Genomic DNA, 17,783 nt, shown 5'->3' with positions numbered 1-17,783 from the left:
ATGGTGTAGAAATTACACTAGAATGGACAAAGGTAATCTTTTCTGATGGTCTAGTGGATATCAACTGATTAATACATTCTGTGTATTGCAGTTGGAATCTCCGGATGAGATTCCAGAGTAACATCTGGATCGCCACACTTAACTCTGTGTTTGTATGTGAGTGAATGTGCATACTTGTCTATTAAGGAATGTTGTGGTTAAACTGGAAAGGGTGCAGAAAATTAGAATGCCTGAGTTATAGGGAAAGGTTGACCAGACTAGGCTTTTTATCACGGGTGGTCTTATGCAAGTGTTTAAAATTAAGAAAGACATTTTAAAGGTGGGTAGTAACATTCTTTTCTTTTCCCCAGGATAGGGGACTTCAAAACTAAGGGGAATAGATTTAGAATGAGAGGGCAAAGATTTGAAAAGGACCCGAAGGGTAACATTTTCACAGAGGGTAGCCAGCGAAGTGGCTGAGGCAGATACAATAGCACCACCTAAAAAGCGCTTGGATAGGTTCACAGAGGGGTGGGATTTAGAGGGATATGGGCCAAATGCATGAAATTGGGATTAGCTGGGTAGGCACTCTGGTAGACATTGACTGATTTGACCAAAGGACCTGTATCCATGCTGTCTTGCTCCTTTGCTCTATGATATTAAAGTCTAACTTACTTTTTAAATAATGCTGAGCACTCAGAGCCACAGATTATTCACAGCGCAAAATCCAAGCCATTCTATTAACCTGTGTCTGAGCCACAGGTTTTCAGGATCACAAAAGCAGTCTTTTCAATTGTGATTATCAGTTGAGTGTTATTTAATTATTATTTAACAGGGGGACCATAATGGCATTACACCGTGAAGGTTTACATTGAGCAGGCAGCAGAATGAAATATATTTTACAAACCCAACAAAGTAACTGAACCATAGGCTGCTTCTACAAAAAGGTGGATTTATTATGGCAGCCAGTAAAAGTGATGAAGCTATAATAATCTTAGAAAGCCAAAGAATATAATTGTCATTTCAATACAACCTGTTAATCAATTTTGGAAATGAACACTCCAAACACCAAAAAGGTCTGTTGATGTTAATTACTTCAAGGCAGATTTGATCAAGTACTGGGCTTTCTTGCACCTCTGTCTGTAATTTGTTTAATTTATAAATATTAGCTGATGTCAAAGAAAAGCAGCTACAGCACTTGGAGCCATTCAAGCAGTTAGCAAGTAAGTAGTTGATTCTTGTGGAGCATGAAGGCTTGAATATTTTGATAAGATAAATTAGTAACAATGGGGAAAATTACATCGGAAGTAATAAATATATTTAGAGAGTGAAAGGAAATATATGATTTCATACTGAAACATAGGAACCATAGAAAATAAGGAGCAGAAGTAGGCCTTATTCCACAGATGAAGCTGACCTGCTGAGTGTTTCCGGTTTCTGTTTTTATTTTTTTCTGTTGTAATTCAGATTTCCATATGTGTAGCTTTCTTTTTCCACCCTATGTAAATTGGTTCAAGTGCCACTTTGTCTGCAATTTGGAGCTAGAACTGTGTTTCCATTTTGCAGCTTTGCCACCTGGTTTCCCCCCCATTTTAATTGCCATAGGATAGTTATGGTTCCAGCCATGTGTTCAATGCAACAGCAGAGTACAAAGGGCTTTCTCCCCAGTCAGGCATGCCAATGCTGATAGTCATATATGAGTAGCAGTCATTGTCGCCTGCTACTTTCATCCTGATGCTAGACAGGTTTATGCAAGATGCTGCAAATAAACCCGGAACAGGGATGGCTTTTAGGCAACTTGTCATAATTCTGTCCAAGTTGATATCAACATGATTAGTGTTCTTTGTATCCTCAAGTGGAGCAGACATTTCCAGCCACGAAGAGAATACGAATACATTAATGTGCATGTATAGTGAACAGATGAGCTCATCACTTTTAATTGCTAAACTTTTGCAAAACAGGGGTTGTGTGTTGACCTTGCTTTCTTTAAGTAAGTATAAAGCTTAGTGCTACCTAGGCTGCATCTGATTTACAAGCCTTTGGCCTCCCTAATAAGATATAACTATTCTAGAGTGGTTAAACATTTGGGTCTCCCACACTGGGTTTTGTTCACGTTGAGTTTGAGAAAGTTAATCGCACATTCTGTTCAACAATGTTTCTGACGTCTTTTTGATGTTCTCGAAATACCTTCATTGCATGAAAGTGCAGAGATTGTTTACACAGGTGAAACATTAACATTTATTAGAATGATGAAGTTACTGCTGAATTACACCAGGAAACATGATGTCTTGTAGCAAGCCATTTCTTTTTAGAAACATGACCTCCTTCTCTAAAAAAAAGGTTGCATTCAGAAACACTTACTCTACAAGAAGCAACTATTAACAAGGTTAATGAAGTCCTCTCTCATTACCCAATGTGATCCACAGCTCCTGCAATAAAGAACTTCTGACTGGCCTATGTTAACAGAATCATGTTGCACAAGACATGAGAAAGGGCAGGAACTCTCACTGGCAAGATGGCACTTTGAAACACAGAGTCATAAAATACAGCACGGATGGAGGTCCTCCAGCCCAATATGTCCATTCAGATCACAGTGCGCACCCAACCTGCATTCAGCCCGTATCCCTCTGGACCTGCCTTTTCATATACCTAATTAATTGCTTAAATGCAACTACTGTACCTGCCTCAACCATTTCCTCTGGCAGCTCATTCCATATGCTCAGCATCCCTACATGAAGAAGCTGACCCTCAGGTCTCTTTCCATGTTCAAGTTCAGTTTATTTCCATTCTACAACACACATGTATACCAAATGCAACAACGTTCATCTGGACCAGGGTGCACAATACAGTACATATAACTCTATGTACTAAACTAACAAATAATATCAGAATCAGAAATGGGTTTAATATCACTGGCATTGGCTGTGAATTGTGTTGTTACGCAGCAGCAGTACACAGTAATATATAGTAATAAAAACTGTAAATTACAGAAAGTACATATATTTAAAAGGTTAAATTAAATAAGTAGTGCAAAAAGAGGGAAAAAAAGTAGTGAGTTAGTGTTCATGGGCTCAATGTCCATTCAGAAATCTGATGGCAGAGGGAAGGAAGCTATTCCTGAATTGTTCAGTTTGTGCCTTCTGGCTCTTGTACTTCCTCCCTGACGGTAGCAATGAGGAGAGGGCATATCTTGGGGAATGGGGGTCCTTGATGATGGATGCTGCCTTTTTGAGGATTGCTCCTTGAGGATGTCCTGGATGCTAATGAGGCTAGTGCCCATGATGGAGCTGACTGAGCTTACAGCTTTCAGCAGCTTACTTCAATCTCATGTAGTGCACCCCCACCCCCGCCCCTCCACACGGTGATGCAGCCAGTTAGAATGCTCTCTACATTTGTAGAAATTTTCAAGTATCTTTAGTGACATACCAAATCTCCTCAAACTCCTACTGAAATATAGCTGCTGTCTTGCCTTCTTTGTAACTACATCAATATGTTGGGCCAAGGATAGATCCTCACAAATGCTGACACCCAGGAACTTCAAATTGCTCACCCTTTATATTTCTGATCTCTTGATAGGCACTGGTGTGTGTCCCCTTGTCACACGCTTTCTGAAGTCCACAATCAATTTTTTGGTATTACTGATGTTGATTGCAAAGTTGTTGCTGCAGCACCACTCAACTTGCTGATCCTGTACGCCTTCTCATCACCATCTGAAATTCTGTTAACCATAGTTGTAAATTCAGCAAATTTGCAGATGGCATTTGAGCTATGCCTAGCCACACAGTCATAGGTGTAGAGACAGCAGAGCAATGGGCTAAGCACATATCCTTGAGATGCACCAGTGTTGACTATCAGCAAGATAGAGATGGTATTTCCAATCTGCACAGACTGTAGTCTTCCGGTGAGGAAGTCCAAGATCTAGTTGCAGAGGGAGGTACAGAGGCCCAGATTTTGGAGGATTTTTAAAAATCAGAACTGTAGGAATGATTGTTTTAAGCACTGAACTGTAGTCAATAAACAGCAGCCTGATGTAAGTATTAGTATTGTCCAGGTGATCCAAGACTATATGAAGAGCCAGTGAGATTGTACCCACTGTAGACCTGTTGTGGCACTAGGTAAATTGCAGTGGTCCAGGTTGTTGCTTAGGCAGGAGTTGATCTGTGCCATAACCAAGCTAATAAGGTGCATTTGTGGCACAAGTTATAAAGTAAACAGTATAATGTTACTGTCACTTCATACATGATGAGATCTGAGCGATGGCAGGGGGTTCAGAAGCTGTTTTCCATCCTAATAGTTCTTATCTTAATGTTATGGGACCTCCCACCTGATGATAGGGGGTCAATGAGATTGATGGATGGATGGATGGATAGATGAGATCTTTGAAAATGCTAAGAGCTTATCTCTGATGGTGGAAGAGAGACCCCAACGGTCCTCTCAGCAGTTCTCGCAATCCTTTGTAGAGCTATGTGGTCAAATGCTTTGCAAGTTTTTTTCCCTCTTACCCTAAATCTCCAACCCCTAGTTTTGGACTTGCCTACTTTGGGGAAAAGACCATTACCATCCACTTTCTCTATGCTTCTCATAATTTTAAACATTTCTATAATTTTGCCTCTTATTCTCCCACACTGGAGAAAAACTGCCAGAGCCTCGATATACTAAACATTCCTTTGTAATGTATAACTGTGATTCTTTGCACAAAGTATTTGCACTCCTCCAACCTTGGCTCCAGTGTCAGTGGATGTAAATCCTATCTTTTAGGCTTTAAGCAGTGAAATTCCTAGAAACCTCTCCTCTCCTTCAACATTATAATAAAACTGACTTCATTAATGCACCAAAAATAACCACTGATAACTCTTTTCCTGAAACGCTGCCTGGCCTGCTGAGGTCCTCCAGCATTTTGTGTGTGTTGATCATTACTCTTCTTTGCTAGATCAATGCAGAGTGGTGTAGTTAATTGGTAATTAACAACGAGAAGTAACATTTTCCTAAAGCTCATAGTGAGATTGACAACAAGATGCTACTTTAATAAGGCTAGTGGTTAAAATGCCCAGATAGTTCAGCACAGGTGGTGATTCACTATTTCTGGAGTCTCACTATCCCACTATACACTGTTCAAACGATTTGCACATCAATAACAGAGTGCCCCAGTTATGTTTACAGGAAATTCTGAACTATGTTTAATACTGAGCCTTGTTCTATGTTCTATTGCTGACAGATGGGATAAGTTAAAGTTGACATGGTCAGCATAGACATCGTAGGCTGATGAGCCTGTTCCTGTGCTCTTAATATCTAACAACTGATCATGTCCACTTTGTGCCTATTAATATGACTTAATACAATTTTTCCTTTGATGCTCACAGCAAGCCATTCTCATTTTCCAATCCAGTTTGGATTTCTAATCAAATTTTCCATCTACCTTAGTTACTTCATTCTATGAAGTACAAGGCTGGAAAGGCTGCAGAACAGACCTGGTTTCTGTACTCTGTACTGTAAGTTTTAAGTTCCAACACAAGAGTGGCTGAGAGAATAGGCTCTCAGTTCCTTTGTCAGGAATCCCCACTGAAAATGCTCAACTTTGCTATTTCCAGCCACAAACTTGAGAGCCCTTATATTGTAGGTTATTGCAAGAAGAATTGTCACTTGGTAGGGCAAATCAATAGAGGCAAGACTGAGGAAAGTGTCTGATTTTATTAATTTCTCAGCCTATGGGGATGGTTGGCAAAGCTACCACTTTCCTAAATGTGCCCAGCACTGCGTGAACTATTTTGAAGAGCAGTCCCACATTGCAGGGTCTGGAGTCGAACAGTCACCGAAGATTTTTCCATCTTAGAAAAATTACTGAACTGAATGTGTTTTCATTACTAGAAATAGCTTTTATCACTTCACATTTATTTAATTAACTGAATTTAAACTCCCCAGATGCCATGGTGGGATTTGAACTCATGTCAATTCTTACCTTCAAACTGCTATTCCAGTAACTTAACCAGTATGCTTCCATTCCCAGCAGTGATGTATTGACAGGTGATCAATGTGAACAAAGTTGTATAAATATGGAGTCAAGATTGGAATTTAAGCAGTAAGCATGGTGGGGAAATACTCTTCAGAAACAGTCCAGCTGGGAAAAGTCATTAATGGAGCACAACAAAGTGAGGTATGAAAACGTAGACTCTTAAGTCAAATGAGATGGCAAGCCTAGAGAACTGAATCAATTACATTCAATGGTCAAGGTGGAGCTTTATAGTCTCAGATGTTTTGTTTATTTTTCCTACTTCAGGATATTAAATAAGCTGTGCAAGAGACCATGGTATGAAATGATTGGATGTATTAGACACCCCCTTACAATGGAAAATGAATAAATAGATTGCATTATATTTTTCTCTACATCAAAAGGGATTATACATTTCACATTTCATTAGAATGGCAGACAGCAAAACGCTAATCTCTACTTGTAAAATTTATCACCTTCATTATAAATTGAGGATAGCTTGGAATTTTAAAATACAGTGCACTATAAACTGGAATGCTTTGGAATATTTTCATCTTGAAGACCTCGTCTGCTAATACAAAAATATTTTGTTTTGTAGCTTTGAATCTAATCAACATGTAAATTATCTCATAACACAGCCAACAATTGATAATTTGCCTTAAGAACCAATTTTATCATCACTGAAATTTTAATTGGTTTGTTACCAATAAAAAATTACAATTTTTCCTACAACCAAACAAGAAATCTCAACTTGGGAGATATGTTTTATTCATTATAGGCAATAAAAAATTCAAATCAGACATTTGTTATATTGTTACATTTGAGAATAGAAAATCAAAATTATTAAATATGATTGTTCATGAATGTATCTTTAAAAGTAAAAAAAAGTCAGCATTAACAGCAAATACTAATTGAGTAACTGAGTCCTCTCCTATTAAATTCCTTCTTTTTCAGCCATGTCACTTCATTCACTTCCATCACCTCACCTCACCTATTACCTGCTGGCTATACTCTTCCCCTTTGCCCCCCCCCACCTTCTTTTTCTGGCTTCTGACCCCTTCCTTTCCAGTCCTGATGATGTATCTTGGTCTGAAACATCAACTGTTTATACCCCTTCATAGATGTTGCACTTGCACTCACAACACGCTGGAGGAACTCAGCAGGTCGGGCAGCATCCGTGGAAATAATCAGTCAATGTTTTGGGCCGAAACCCTTCGTCAGGACTGTAGGGGGAAGGGGCAGAGGCCCTATAAAGAAGGTGGGGGGGGGGGAGGGTGGGAAGGAGAAGGCTGGTAGGTTCCAGGTGAAAAACCAGTAAGGGGAAAGATAAAGAGGTGGGGGAGGGGAAGCAGGGAGGTGACAGACAGGAAAGAAGAAGAAGGAATAGGGGAGACAGACTGTCCACCGACATCTTCTACAAGCCCACTGACTCTCATAACTTCGACTATACCTCTTCCCGCCCAGCTACATGCAAAAATGCCATTCCCTATTCCCAGTTCCTCCGTCTCTGCCGCACCTACTCCCAGGATGAGGCTTTCCGTTCCAGGACATCTCAAGTGTCCTCTTTCTTTAGGAATCGTGGTTTCCCTTCTGCCATCATCAATGATGTCCTCAGCCGCATCTCCTCCATTTCCCGCACTTCTGCCCTCACCCTATCCTCCCGCCACCACAACAGGGACAGAGTTCCCCTTGTCCTCACCTACCACCCCACCAGCCTCCGGATCCAGCACGTTATTCTCTGCAACTTCCGCCACCTTCAACAGGATCCTACCACTAAGCACATCTTTCCCTCTCCACCCCTCTCCACTTTCCGCAGGGATCGGTCCCTCCACGACTCCCTGATCCACACATCCCTCCCCACAGATCTCCTACCTGGCACTTATCCCTGTAAGCGTAAGTGCTACACCTGTCCCTACACCTCCTCTCTTGCCACCATTCAGGGCCCCAAACAGTCCTTCCAGGTGAGGCAACACTTCACTTGTGAGTCTGTTGGGGTCATCTATTGCATCCAGTGCTCCCGGTGCGGCCTCCTCTACATCAGTGAAACCCGACGCAGATAGAGGGACCACTTCGTCGAGCACCTCCGCTCCGTCCGCCACAACAGACAGGATCTCTCGGTTGCCACCCACTTCAACTCTGCTTCACATTTCCATTCGGATATGTCCATACACGGCCTCCTCTACTGCGATGATGAGGCTAAACTCAGGTTGGAGGAGCAACAACTCATATACTGCTTAGGTAGTCTCCAGCCACTTGGTATGAACATAGAATTCTCCAACTTCTGGTAATTCCCTCCCCCTCCCTTCTCCTATCCCTATGTCACTCTGTCCCTCCCCCAGCTGCCTATCACCTCCCTCATGGTTCCGCCTCCTTCTACTACCCATTGTGTTTTCCCCTATTCTTTCTTCACCTTTCCTGCCTATCACCTCCCTGCCTCCCTTCCCCGACCCCTTTATCTTTCCCCTTACTGGTTTTTCACCTGGAATCTACCAGCCTTCTCCTTCCCACCCTCCCCCCACCTTCTTTATAGGGCTTCTGCCCCTTCCCTCTTCAGTCCTGATGAAGGGTTCCGGCCCGAAACATTGACTGATCGTTTCCACGGATGCTGCCCAACCTGCTGAGTTCCTCCAGCGTGTTCTGAGTGTTGCTTTGACCCCAGCAGCTGCAGAGTATTTTGTGTTTTACCTCCATAGATGCTGCCTGACTTGCTCAGTTTGTGTGTGCCGCTGAAGTTTTACAGCATCTGCGGAATCTCATGTCTACTAATTGTCTACTAATGATAGGAATTGTAAAACCATTATAGCTCTCTCCACCTAACTTCAATGTGGTAATTATCTTAACAAAAACTAACAAAACTTCTGAGGAATCCTGATTGAAATTATCATGACAAAATCAGTTTAAACATGATATCTTGCACACCAGAGATAAATTTAGTTGGCTCCATCTTGGGTCCTAGCCTACAAAGTGCCCAGGACATCTTCCAGGAGCGGCGTCACAGAAAGGCAGCATCCAATATTAAGGATCTCCAGCACCCAGGGCATGCCCATTTCTCACTGTTACCATCAGGTGGGAGGTACAGAAGCCTGAAGGCACACACTCAGCGACTCAGGAACAACTTCTTCCCCTCTAACATCTGATTTCTAAATGGACATTGAACCCTTGGACACTATCTTTTTTAAATATATATTGTTTCTGTTTTTTGCATGATTTTTTAATCTATTCAATATACATATACTGTAATTGATTTACTTATTTATTTTTTATTATTATTTTATTTTGTGTTTTTTTCTTCTATATTATGTATTGCATTGAACTGCTGCTGCTAAGTTAACAAATTTCACAACACATGCCAGTAATAATTAACCTGATTCTGATTCAGTGTTGGGATGTTTTTCCCTTTTCCACTCTCATCAACCATATCTCCTCTACTCCTGCATTTCTGCTCTCATCTCCTCTTCTCCATCATAGGAAAGAGAATGTGTCTGTTTTCTCTTCCCACCATCCCAAAACTCAAATGATTTTTCCAGTAATTCAATGAACTTCTCCCTATCACATTACTGCATTCTCTGCTCACAATGTTGTCTCCTTTACAGGAGAGAAAACCACTGTAGATTGAATAACCACTTCATGGAATTAATCTGTTTAGTTTGGTTAGAGTGCCCTCGAGTCACTGTTACTTTATTTCTCCAAACGTCTTCCCACTTGAACCTCTCTCTTTGATCTCCTCTTCTTAATGAAGCCGAGTATAAGCTCAAGGAATAGCACCTCATCTTCTGCCTAGGTACATTGCAGCCTTTGGGACTCAATAGTAAATTCAACAATTTCCGATAACCGGCCTATTCCGTTTGTGGCAGAACTGGCCAATTCTGAGGAAACATCACCTAGCTGGAACATTAATTCAGTTTTTCTCTATCCATGAATATTTCCAAATATCCCACAGACATCTACTACAAGCCCATAGATTCTCGGAACTGTCTGGGAAATGCTCCCTTCTGCAGATTTTCTTGTCTCTGTGGGATCTATGTTGTTTTTAAATTAATGCTTTGCTAACAAATCCGGGAGAAACTAGAACTATTCACAATACTACAATAGCAAAACTAGCTTTACAGGAACTTATGTCAGATAAAAGACTTCCTCACAGCATTCCTGCTTTGAATTTCACTGATGGTTTAGAAGTCACAATTTATGAACGTCCTTGGCATCCGCTTCTGTGCAGCTCACTAGAGTAGCACCATGCTGTGTCTTCTATGTACTGTGCCTTGTAATGTATGACCTTTCCATTCACATAAGCATCATATATCGAAAGAAATGCCACCAGACAGAGAAAGCGCTACTATGTCCAAGGGGGCTACACAGGAGTGAATACAAGACTATATTTTTTTGTAATGAAACCTTCACAAACAATGAAGGAACTAAGTGCTGTTTAACAAGCTGTCCAAATACATTATTGCAGGCAAAATGATGATTAATTCCAATAGTAGCTTAATAGAGGATTAAACAGTAGAAAGTTAGACCAATAATGGTTCTGGTAACACACAAGGTTATTAGGGTGCTATGCTTAGTTATTGGGACTGATTGCATTTGAAACTTAAATTCCTTTTTGGCGAGCTAACAACACATCCTTATTGAGGCTCTGTTGGACAAGGATTAGGGCATTTTAGCCAATTGTACAGAATAACAAAGAGTAAATTCTCACTCAATGCAGTTTTATTACACATGGCACAGAAGTAGAAAATAGACAAATAACTTTGCTCAAAAAGCAAGAAATTGTTAGTTCCTGCAGAAAAGAAGAAATAGAATGGATTTTCAACTGGTTGTTCAAAGTGGTGGAAGAGGTCGGAATTGAAAAAGAAAAAAGTTGAATATCGCTGCTGAGGTAGTTGTGAAAAGTATCTCTCCTCCTTGAAAGAAAGTCTGAAAAATCAATTTAATTAAACACAAACTAATAAGGTCACCAATCTGGAATGCTGACTGTCCCCGGTGAATTTGCTCAACATATTCAACGGCGCACTATTAAAGTAAAAGAAAAAGGCTCTGTATGCTCAATACATTGTACAAGGTGGGTTAATTTCCCTGCCAGAAGTTCAGACAATTTATTATATCCTTAAACTTTTTTTTAAATACAGAAAACATTCCATCATGTGTTACTCCAAAACTGGTGCTTAAGATGTAACACATCTATTTTGAAGTTCACAATGTTTAAGAAAACAATATAACATGGCCATACAAAACTTCAACTTCTGTCATTATTCAAGTAGGGAGTTGGGAAGCTTGGCAAGAGAACATGTACAAGGCAGATAATCTGCAAAGTGACTTCGCAAGAGGTTAACAGGCCAATCCTTGTGAAAGGCTAACAGTGAAATAATCACTTGCAACAGGGTCATATAGTGAATGGGAGGATTTTTTAAATAGAAAGCAACACCCTATAATTGTGCAATGCCTGCATAAAATGAAACATGAGATGCTTACATTGAATAACTTCATTTTCTTTCCCACTGTAAGTATGTGGTATCTGAGACCCTTTTCCTAATTCATTTTATTCCCTGGTGGAAGTCAAGAATGAACTAGAGCCTTTGGGGCAGTCAGTGATTCCAAATGCACAGATTATTTCCCATTTATCTTCAGATCTGGCTTAAATGTTCTGAAACTTCAGTAACTTGGCAAGTTTAGTATTATCAAGAGGAATAAAATAATTTCATAGCTATGAAGTCATCTAACATTCCTCTAATCTAACACTCTGAAGGCTTGTCCACACTTGAGGCTTTAATTCCATCTTTCATCCACTATGAATTATTAAACACTTTATTTAGCACAGAAACAATTATGTCCAAATGCCATGCTTAACCAAAAGTAAATATTGAAAATAATCTTTGTTGACTAACATTGTTGTGGCAATTCATTGTAGCACATGGTACCTATTATTCTATTCTCGTATTCTGATGGGATAATTTCTAAGTGCAAAATATTGGCAACTCCAATTTCTCAAATCAAATTTTAATAGTTCTATCACAATATAGTACTCTTGTGAATGTGTAAACACTTTCTTAGCTTCAGAAGCATGAGATAATCTGCAGATGCTGGAGATTCAAAGCAACACATACAAAATGCCGGAGGAACTCAGCAGGCTATGCAGCATTTATGGAGAAAAGTTAAACACTCGACATTTTGGGCGAAGACCCTTCATCAGGACTCTGCCTTAGTTTTATTACTTTCCCTAATTAAAATTCAGATATGTATTTGCTTCCTCATACCTGTGATCAACTGCTTTTGACTCAGTTTTCCAAATAATCAACTAGTCCCAACATATTAAAAAAAAATCTCTACATTTATATAGTACCTAGTGGGGCAAGAAGAAATCTGAATTTTTCAAATAAAGGATAGTGAATATCTCGAACGAGCTGCCAGAGGAAGTGATAGAGGCAGATACAAATGCCTTGTTCAGAAGATATTTAGAAAGGTACTTGGATAGGAAAGGTATAGAAGGATGTAAGTAAATGGGATTATCTCAAATGAATATGGATGACGTGGGCAGAAAGGGGTAATTTCTGTACATTTTTAAGATCCTTTATTACCTCAGGGTACCCTGATGTGATTTATGATTTATACAGCTAACAAGTTATGCTTGTGGTGAAAACACTGTGGAAATGAAGAAAGTCTCTCAAGACAATTTATATGTAATGGGCTGCCCCAAAAATGGAATGTAATAATGATAACATAATCACTTTCTTTTAATAATGTTAATTAAGAGATAAATACAGGCCAGGGCACCAGGAAGAACTTCAAAAGTAACAGGGTAAAATAGAAGAGGGGAGGGACTTCTGATCTAAAGTCATTGACCTGAAGCAATTAACTCCATTATTTCTCTGTGGAAGCTGACTGACACTCCAAGTGTTTCTGTTTTTATACTCATCTTTGGGATGTATCTTCTAAACTGAATAGAATTCAGATTTTAAATGATCTTGCTGCTGTCATTTTTATTATTCTTCTTGACCTATTATTGCTGCTTATGATCTTCCAGAAACACAGCATTCCCATTTGTTTTTCTCCCGTCATCCCATTACTTCTCTCACTGCCGCTACACTTGCTTTGAAACTGTATCATCCCCAACATTTTCTAGTTTTATTACAAGTCTTTGACCTGAAACATTAATTTAATTTCTATTCCCACGCCTGTGTGCACATATGTTCTCTGTTTTATTATTTTTGACTGCCATCTGAGGTATTGCGCTGAATCATGGTGATGGGCAGTTGGCAGTTCTAGCTGCAGCACGTGGTTTGCCATGTTCTAGATTTTTTTACTGGAACACTGTAGCACAGAGGTATAGAACACATTGGAACCATCTGCTGGGGGAACTCAACAGATTGAGCAGCATCTGTAAGAGGAAAGGAACTGTCCATATTTCAGGTCAAAATCCTGCATCAGGACTCAGTGCAGGTCAAACTGAAACATTGACATTTCCTCTCCTCCCACAACATGCTGCTCAACACGTTGAGTTCCAAAAGCAGATTGTTTGATGCCCTACATTCCAGCACCTCAGCCTCTTGTGTCTCCATGGAACACACTGGAAACCAGATGTGGGTGCACCTGACCTCTCTGTCCACCCATGGACCCAGAGCTGAGTCCAGGTTTTTTTGTAACATATTGATACCACTTGTAACTTGCCCCATCTAGAAATGTCAATCTTTACTAAAAGGTTAAGTGAAGATTAGTATGGGTATTAACTTCATTTGTTATTAACATTAATGTTTAAAATATTTCTACAAAATATATTGTAAGTAAATTTAGTACTTTTTATTGTTTTTTACTAGTATTGTTTAATTTTATTTAGTTACTGAAATGTTTTTCCATCATTTCTCAATAACTCTGATCATCAGATTCACTCAGATACATTGGGAAATGCTTTGGTTAGCCAAGTTGTCAGAGAGCCAGTAAGTCTGGGTGGAGATATCACATCACCCACCGGTTGTATAGTTCCACCTGCATCCCTTTCTACTTCAAGAAGGGCTAGGACTATGTCACAGATTGTTAGGAACCTTGTGACTCGTGAGCTAGTAAGATTGGTGAAAGAAAGATACCAACTGCCTTGGGAAAGCAGCCAACATAATCAGGCCTCCAGGTACAAGTAAAATCTATCCATCTGAGTGAATAGTTTCAAGTTTCTGGGCATCAACATCTCAGAGAATCTATCCTGGGCCCAACACACTGATCACATCACGAACAAAGCTACATTTCGTTAGGAGCTTGAGGAGATTCGATATGGCACCAAGGACTTGAGCAATTTCTACATATGTACCATGGACAGCATTCCAACTAGTTGTAACACTTGTCTGGTTATGGAGGCTACAATGCACAGGGTCAAAGGAGGCTGCAGAGGATTGTAGACTCAACCAGCTCCATCATGGGCAGTAACCTCCCCACCGCTGAGGACATTTTTAGAACGAGACGCCTCAAATAGGTGACATTTATCATTAAGGACCCTTACCATCCACAACATGCCTTCTCTTCTCATTATTACCACCAGGGAAGAGATACAGGAGCCTGAAGATGCACACTCAACATTTTAGGAACAGCTTCTTCCCCTCTACGAACAGATTTCTCAGCCCATGATCTCTCCGTCACTATTTTGTTCTTTTTTAACACCATGTATTAAAATATTTATTTTTGTATCTTATAGTATTTTATGTATTTCAGTGCACTGCTGCCACAAAACAACAAATTTCACAAGGTGTCAGTGATAATAAACCTGAATCTGATTCCGTTATATAATGTATTGAATGGACCTCATATGACAAAGATGAACTCTTAATCACTCAATCTACCTTCTCATGGCTCTTGTACCTTATTTGGCTACCTGCACTGAACCTTCTCTACCAGTGTAACACTACGGTCTGCATTCCATTATTGTTTTCCTTTTGTACTATCTTAGCATACTTAGGTAGGGAACGATCTGTCTGGATGACACACAAACAGAACCTTTTTCATTTTATCTCAGTGCATGTGACAATAATAAACCAGTTACCAATACTTTTTCATTCATGGCATATCCAGAAAGTCTCAAAATGATTTGAAAGTATAGAATAGTGGTCGATTTATACAGTGAACTTCAGTAAAAAGAAATGGACTTGGAGAGGAGGTGCTATCTGAGTGACATAAAAAATGAGTCATTATAAGGAAGATGAGAAAGTGGGAGAGAAGCTTTGAGACTCCGTGGCAGGGAGAAGCTCTCGCACTTGATCTGAATTCAATCATCTGATTTCCAGTTCCTTTCAGAAACTTACGTTGAGAACTAAAGTCAGAAAATCTTCACAGTTACACTGTCAGGTTCAAGCAGGACTGGTACATATGAACATACTCCCCATAAATGCAATTGTCACAGATAGATTGCTTAAAAATGAAACGAATTACAAATACTTTTGTGAAACGTACAATATGTCACTGCCTCATGCTTGATAACACTTTTAAAAAACTTAACATAACTAAGTTTGATAAATACGTTTCCTTTCACAATCTCCTTTTAACAACGATGACAGGTTTTCCAGGGAGAGAGAAGGTAAGAACACTCATAACTGTTATACAGCAGTCAGGAGGAAAATGACAATCTTACATCTTAAGGGCAGAATAAAGAAAAGTTACTTATGGTCCTTAAAGCTGGTTCCTTAGCTTAACTTGTTAGGAGCATTAGGGATAAGCACCTCTTTGTTTTTAGCAGTCTTTAACTGAATTGTAACAGAGGCAGCTGGTGTATCAGCAACACTCTACAAATAAAAAGCTTGCTTTAAACTTACAACTGTAATTAATAGTTCTTTCAAGGCACCTGCTGTTACTATTACTGTTTATTTCTCAGAGAGAGATGCCAAACAATAATTCAGAAATTGTCATTTTGTAATACCTGCGGGGACTTGTGGGAACGCCAACTGTACTGATGGCTATGCTGGCTTGACAATAGAACATTTTCATCAGTATCCACCTGGCCAAACCGCAATGTCTCCTGGGTGCCGTTACATATCACGAAGTGGCTGAAGACCAATTCCTCTGCCTCTGGATGTTGGTTCTGGAACAGAGAACATCAGCACACATTAGATCAGCCCCAAGGATGATTAGCAGTCATGTACCTAAGTGGTAAATCTGCAGCTTTTGAAAGCCAAAGGATATGAATACTCTGATTAATATTTCACGACTGACAAAAGCTGTTTACTGTCAACACCAGCACTTCAAATTCTCTATGGTGCTTAAAAAAACAGTTGTTTAAAAAAAAATAAAGGAGCCTTCTGGAGATTGTGAGTCTAATATATAAACTGATTTAGAACTTGCAGTTGGCAATGTCTTCAAAGCTTAACTTTAGATGACTCCAAACATAATCAGATCATAGCTCAGCATTCCAAAAGCACCAGAACTAAGATGTTCATGTCTGAACAGAGCATTCAGTTTGACCAAAGTAATCAGTAAAGTGATCCAAACATTATTTTTGAATAGAGACAAGCACAAAGCATTAAAAACATAAGGTACAGTGTGATGCAAGAAAAGTAACTTAGCAGAAAAAATAGGGGAAGATAATTAAAAAAGTAATATCAAACATCCTTATTATATGTTCATGTGAGATAAGCAGAAAAGAACCACAGAACTGCACAGGAGGATTAAAGAAAGCTTTTGTGTTCCAGGACATGGTTCTGCAATTCAGTTCCTGGCTGCCGACTATTCAACTCTGCCTACCACACTTGGGAAAACTCTTGTAACCCAGCCTACAAGGATAACTTGATCCAGTGATCTATACTCACAGGAGCATGGCCTTGTGCTTTTGCAGGCCAAGCCTGGCCAGCTGCTCCCCATCCTCAAGAGAGAAAAATAGTAGATTTTAAAAACAAAGAAAGAAACTCAACAAAAGAATCTAAGATACAGCTGCCATGAGAGGCCCTCAGCTACCCCATTACAGGTATATAAGAGCTGCCCAATACCAAATATACATCAATCTGTGAGCAGTGTCAGAGTGATTTTTGGGATCTAATCCAAAGTAATATGATTATAAACCTTCAGTGCTTGAGTAGCTGTTAACCAATATGGACATTATATTTTTCCACTGACATCAGTTCTCATTACCGAAAGAGAAGGACATTTCTGTAACGTGCCAGAACTGCAAAAGAAATCTGGTCATTGCACACAAATTAGAGAGAAGCAATCACATGCAAGCACAACTTTAATTCCCAAGACTCGATCCTAACTTTACTGCACGCGTTACCTAGGCTGTCTTTATGACCAGATGCAAATAGGATAAATATAGGGGCTGTGTTCTTTATTATATGGAGATGTGATAGAACAATTTTCAGTTTTAAAAAGAATGACTAAGATATGCATGTAAATATTTTAATTACAGGCACCAAAATACTAAACTTTCCGAGATAAATATTGCAAAACAAAAGGGTAATGAGGAACTGGAATGAGCTGCCAGAGAAATGGTTCATGGAGAAGGGCTTGCAGGATTATAGGCCGATCCCAGGCAGCTGGTACTAGCAGGAAGGATGCTGGGGTCAGGATGAATTAGTTGGTCCAAGAAGAAAAAAAAAGATGTTTCATACAAAACACAGAGGCTTGACACCTTCATTGGGTGATGACCTATGGAAATGAAATTCATTGCTGGCACAGAATATAATTTTACGATTCCATTTGCTGGGATTCCTCTGATTTTTTAAAAATTGACAATAATGGTGCCTGTTACTTAAGAAGCTACCTCTATTAAATTTATGCTCTGTGGATTGATAACAACTAGGTCAAACCAGTGCTGCTCTCATTATAATGCTGTAAATGAAGTTTATGCTTGGTACAT

At 39.6% G+C, this 17,783-nt stretch overlaps 1 protein-coding gene across 6 annotated transcripts in view; it reads right to left on the bottom strand.

Moving 5' to 3' along the window:
* The window catches only part of LOC140197714 (intermembrane lipid transfer protein VPS13B-like), a 1,066,299-nt gene that overhangs the window by 86,075 nt on the left and 962,441 nt on the right, over positions 1 to 17,783 (bottom strand). For all 6 annotated transcript variants that reach the window (XM_072258131.1, XM_072258103.1, XM_072258121.1 and 3 more), the window contains exon 43: positions 15,855 to 16,016. In XM_072258131.1, the coding sequence (XP_072114232.1) occupies positions 15,855 to 16,016 (162 nt within the window). The remainder of the gene's footprint in view (positions 1 to 15,854; positions 16,017 to 17,783) is intronic.

This window comes from Mobula birostris, chromosome 1 (assembly GCF_030028105.1).
Source record: "Mobula birostris isolate sMobBir1 chromosome 1, sMobBir1.hap1, whole genome shotgun sequence".
Classification (NCBI taxonomy): domain Eukaryota; kingdom Metazoa; phylum Chordata; class Chondrichthyes; order Myliobatiformes; family Myliobatidae; genus Mobula; species Mobula birostris.
This window is presented reverse-complemented; position numbering and strand designations above follow the sequence as displayed.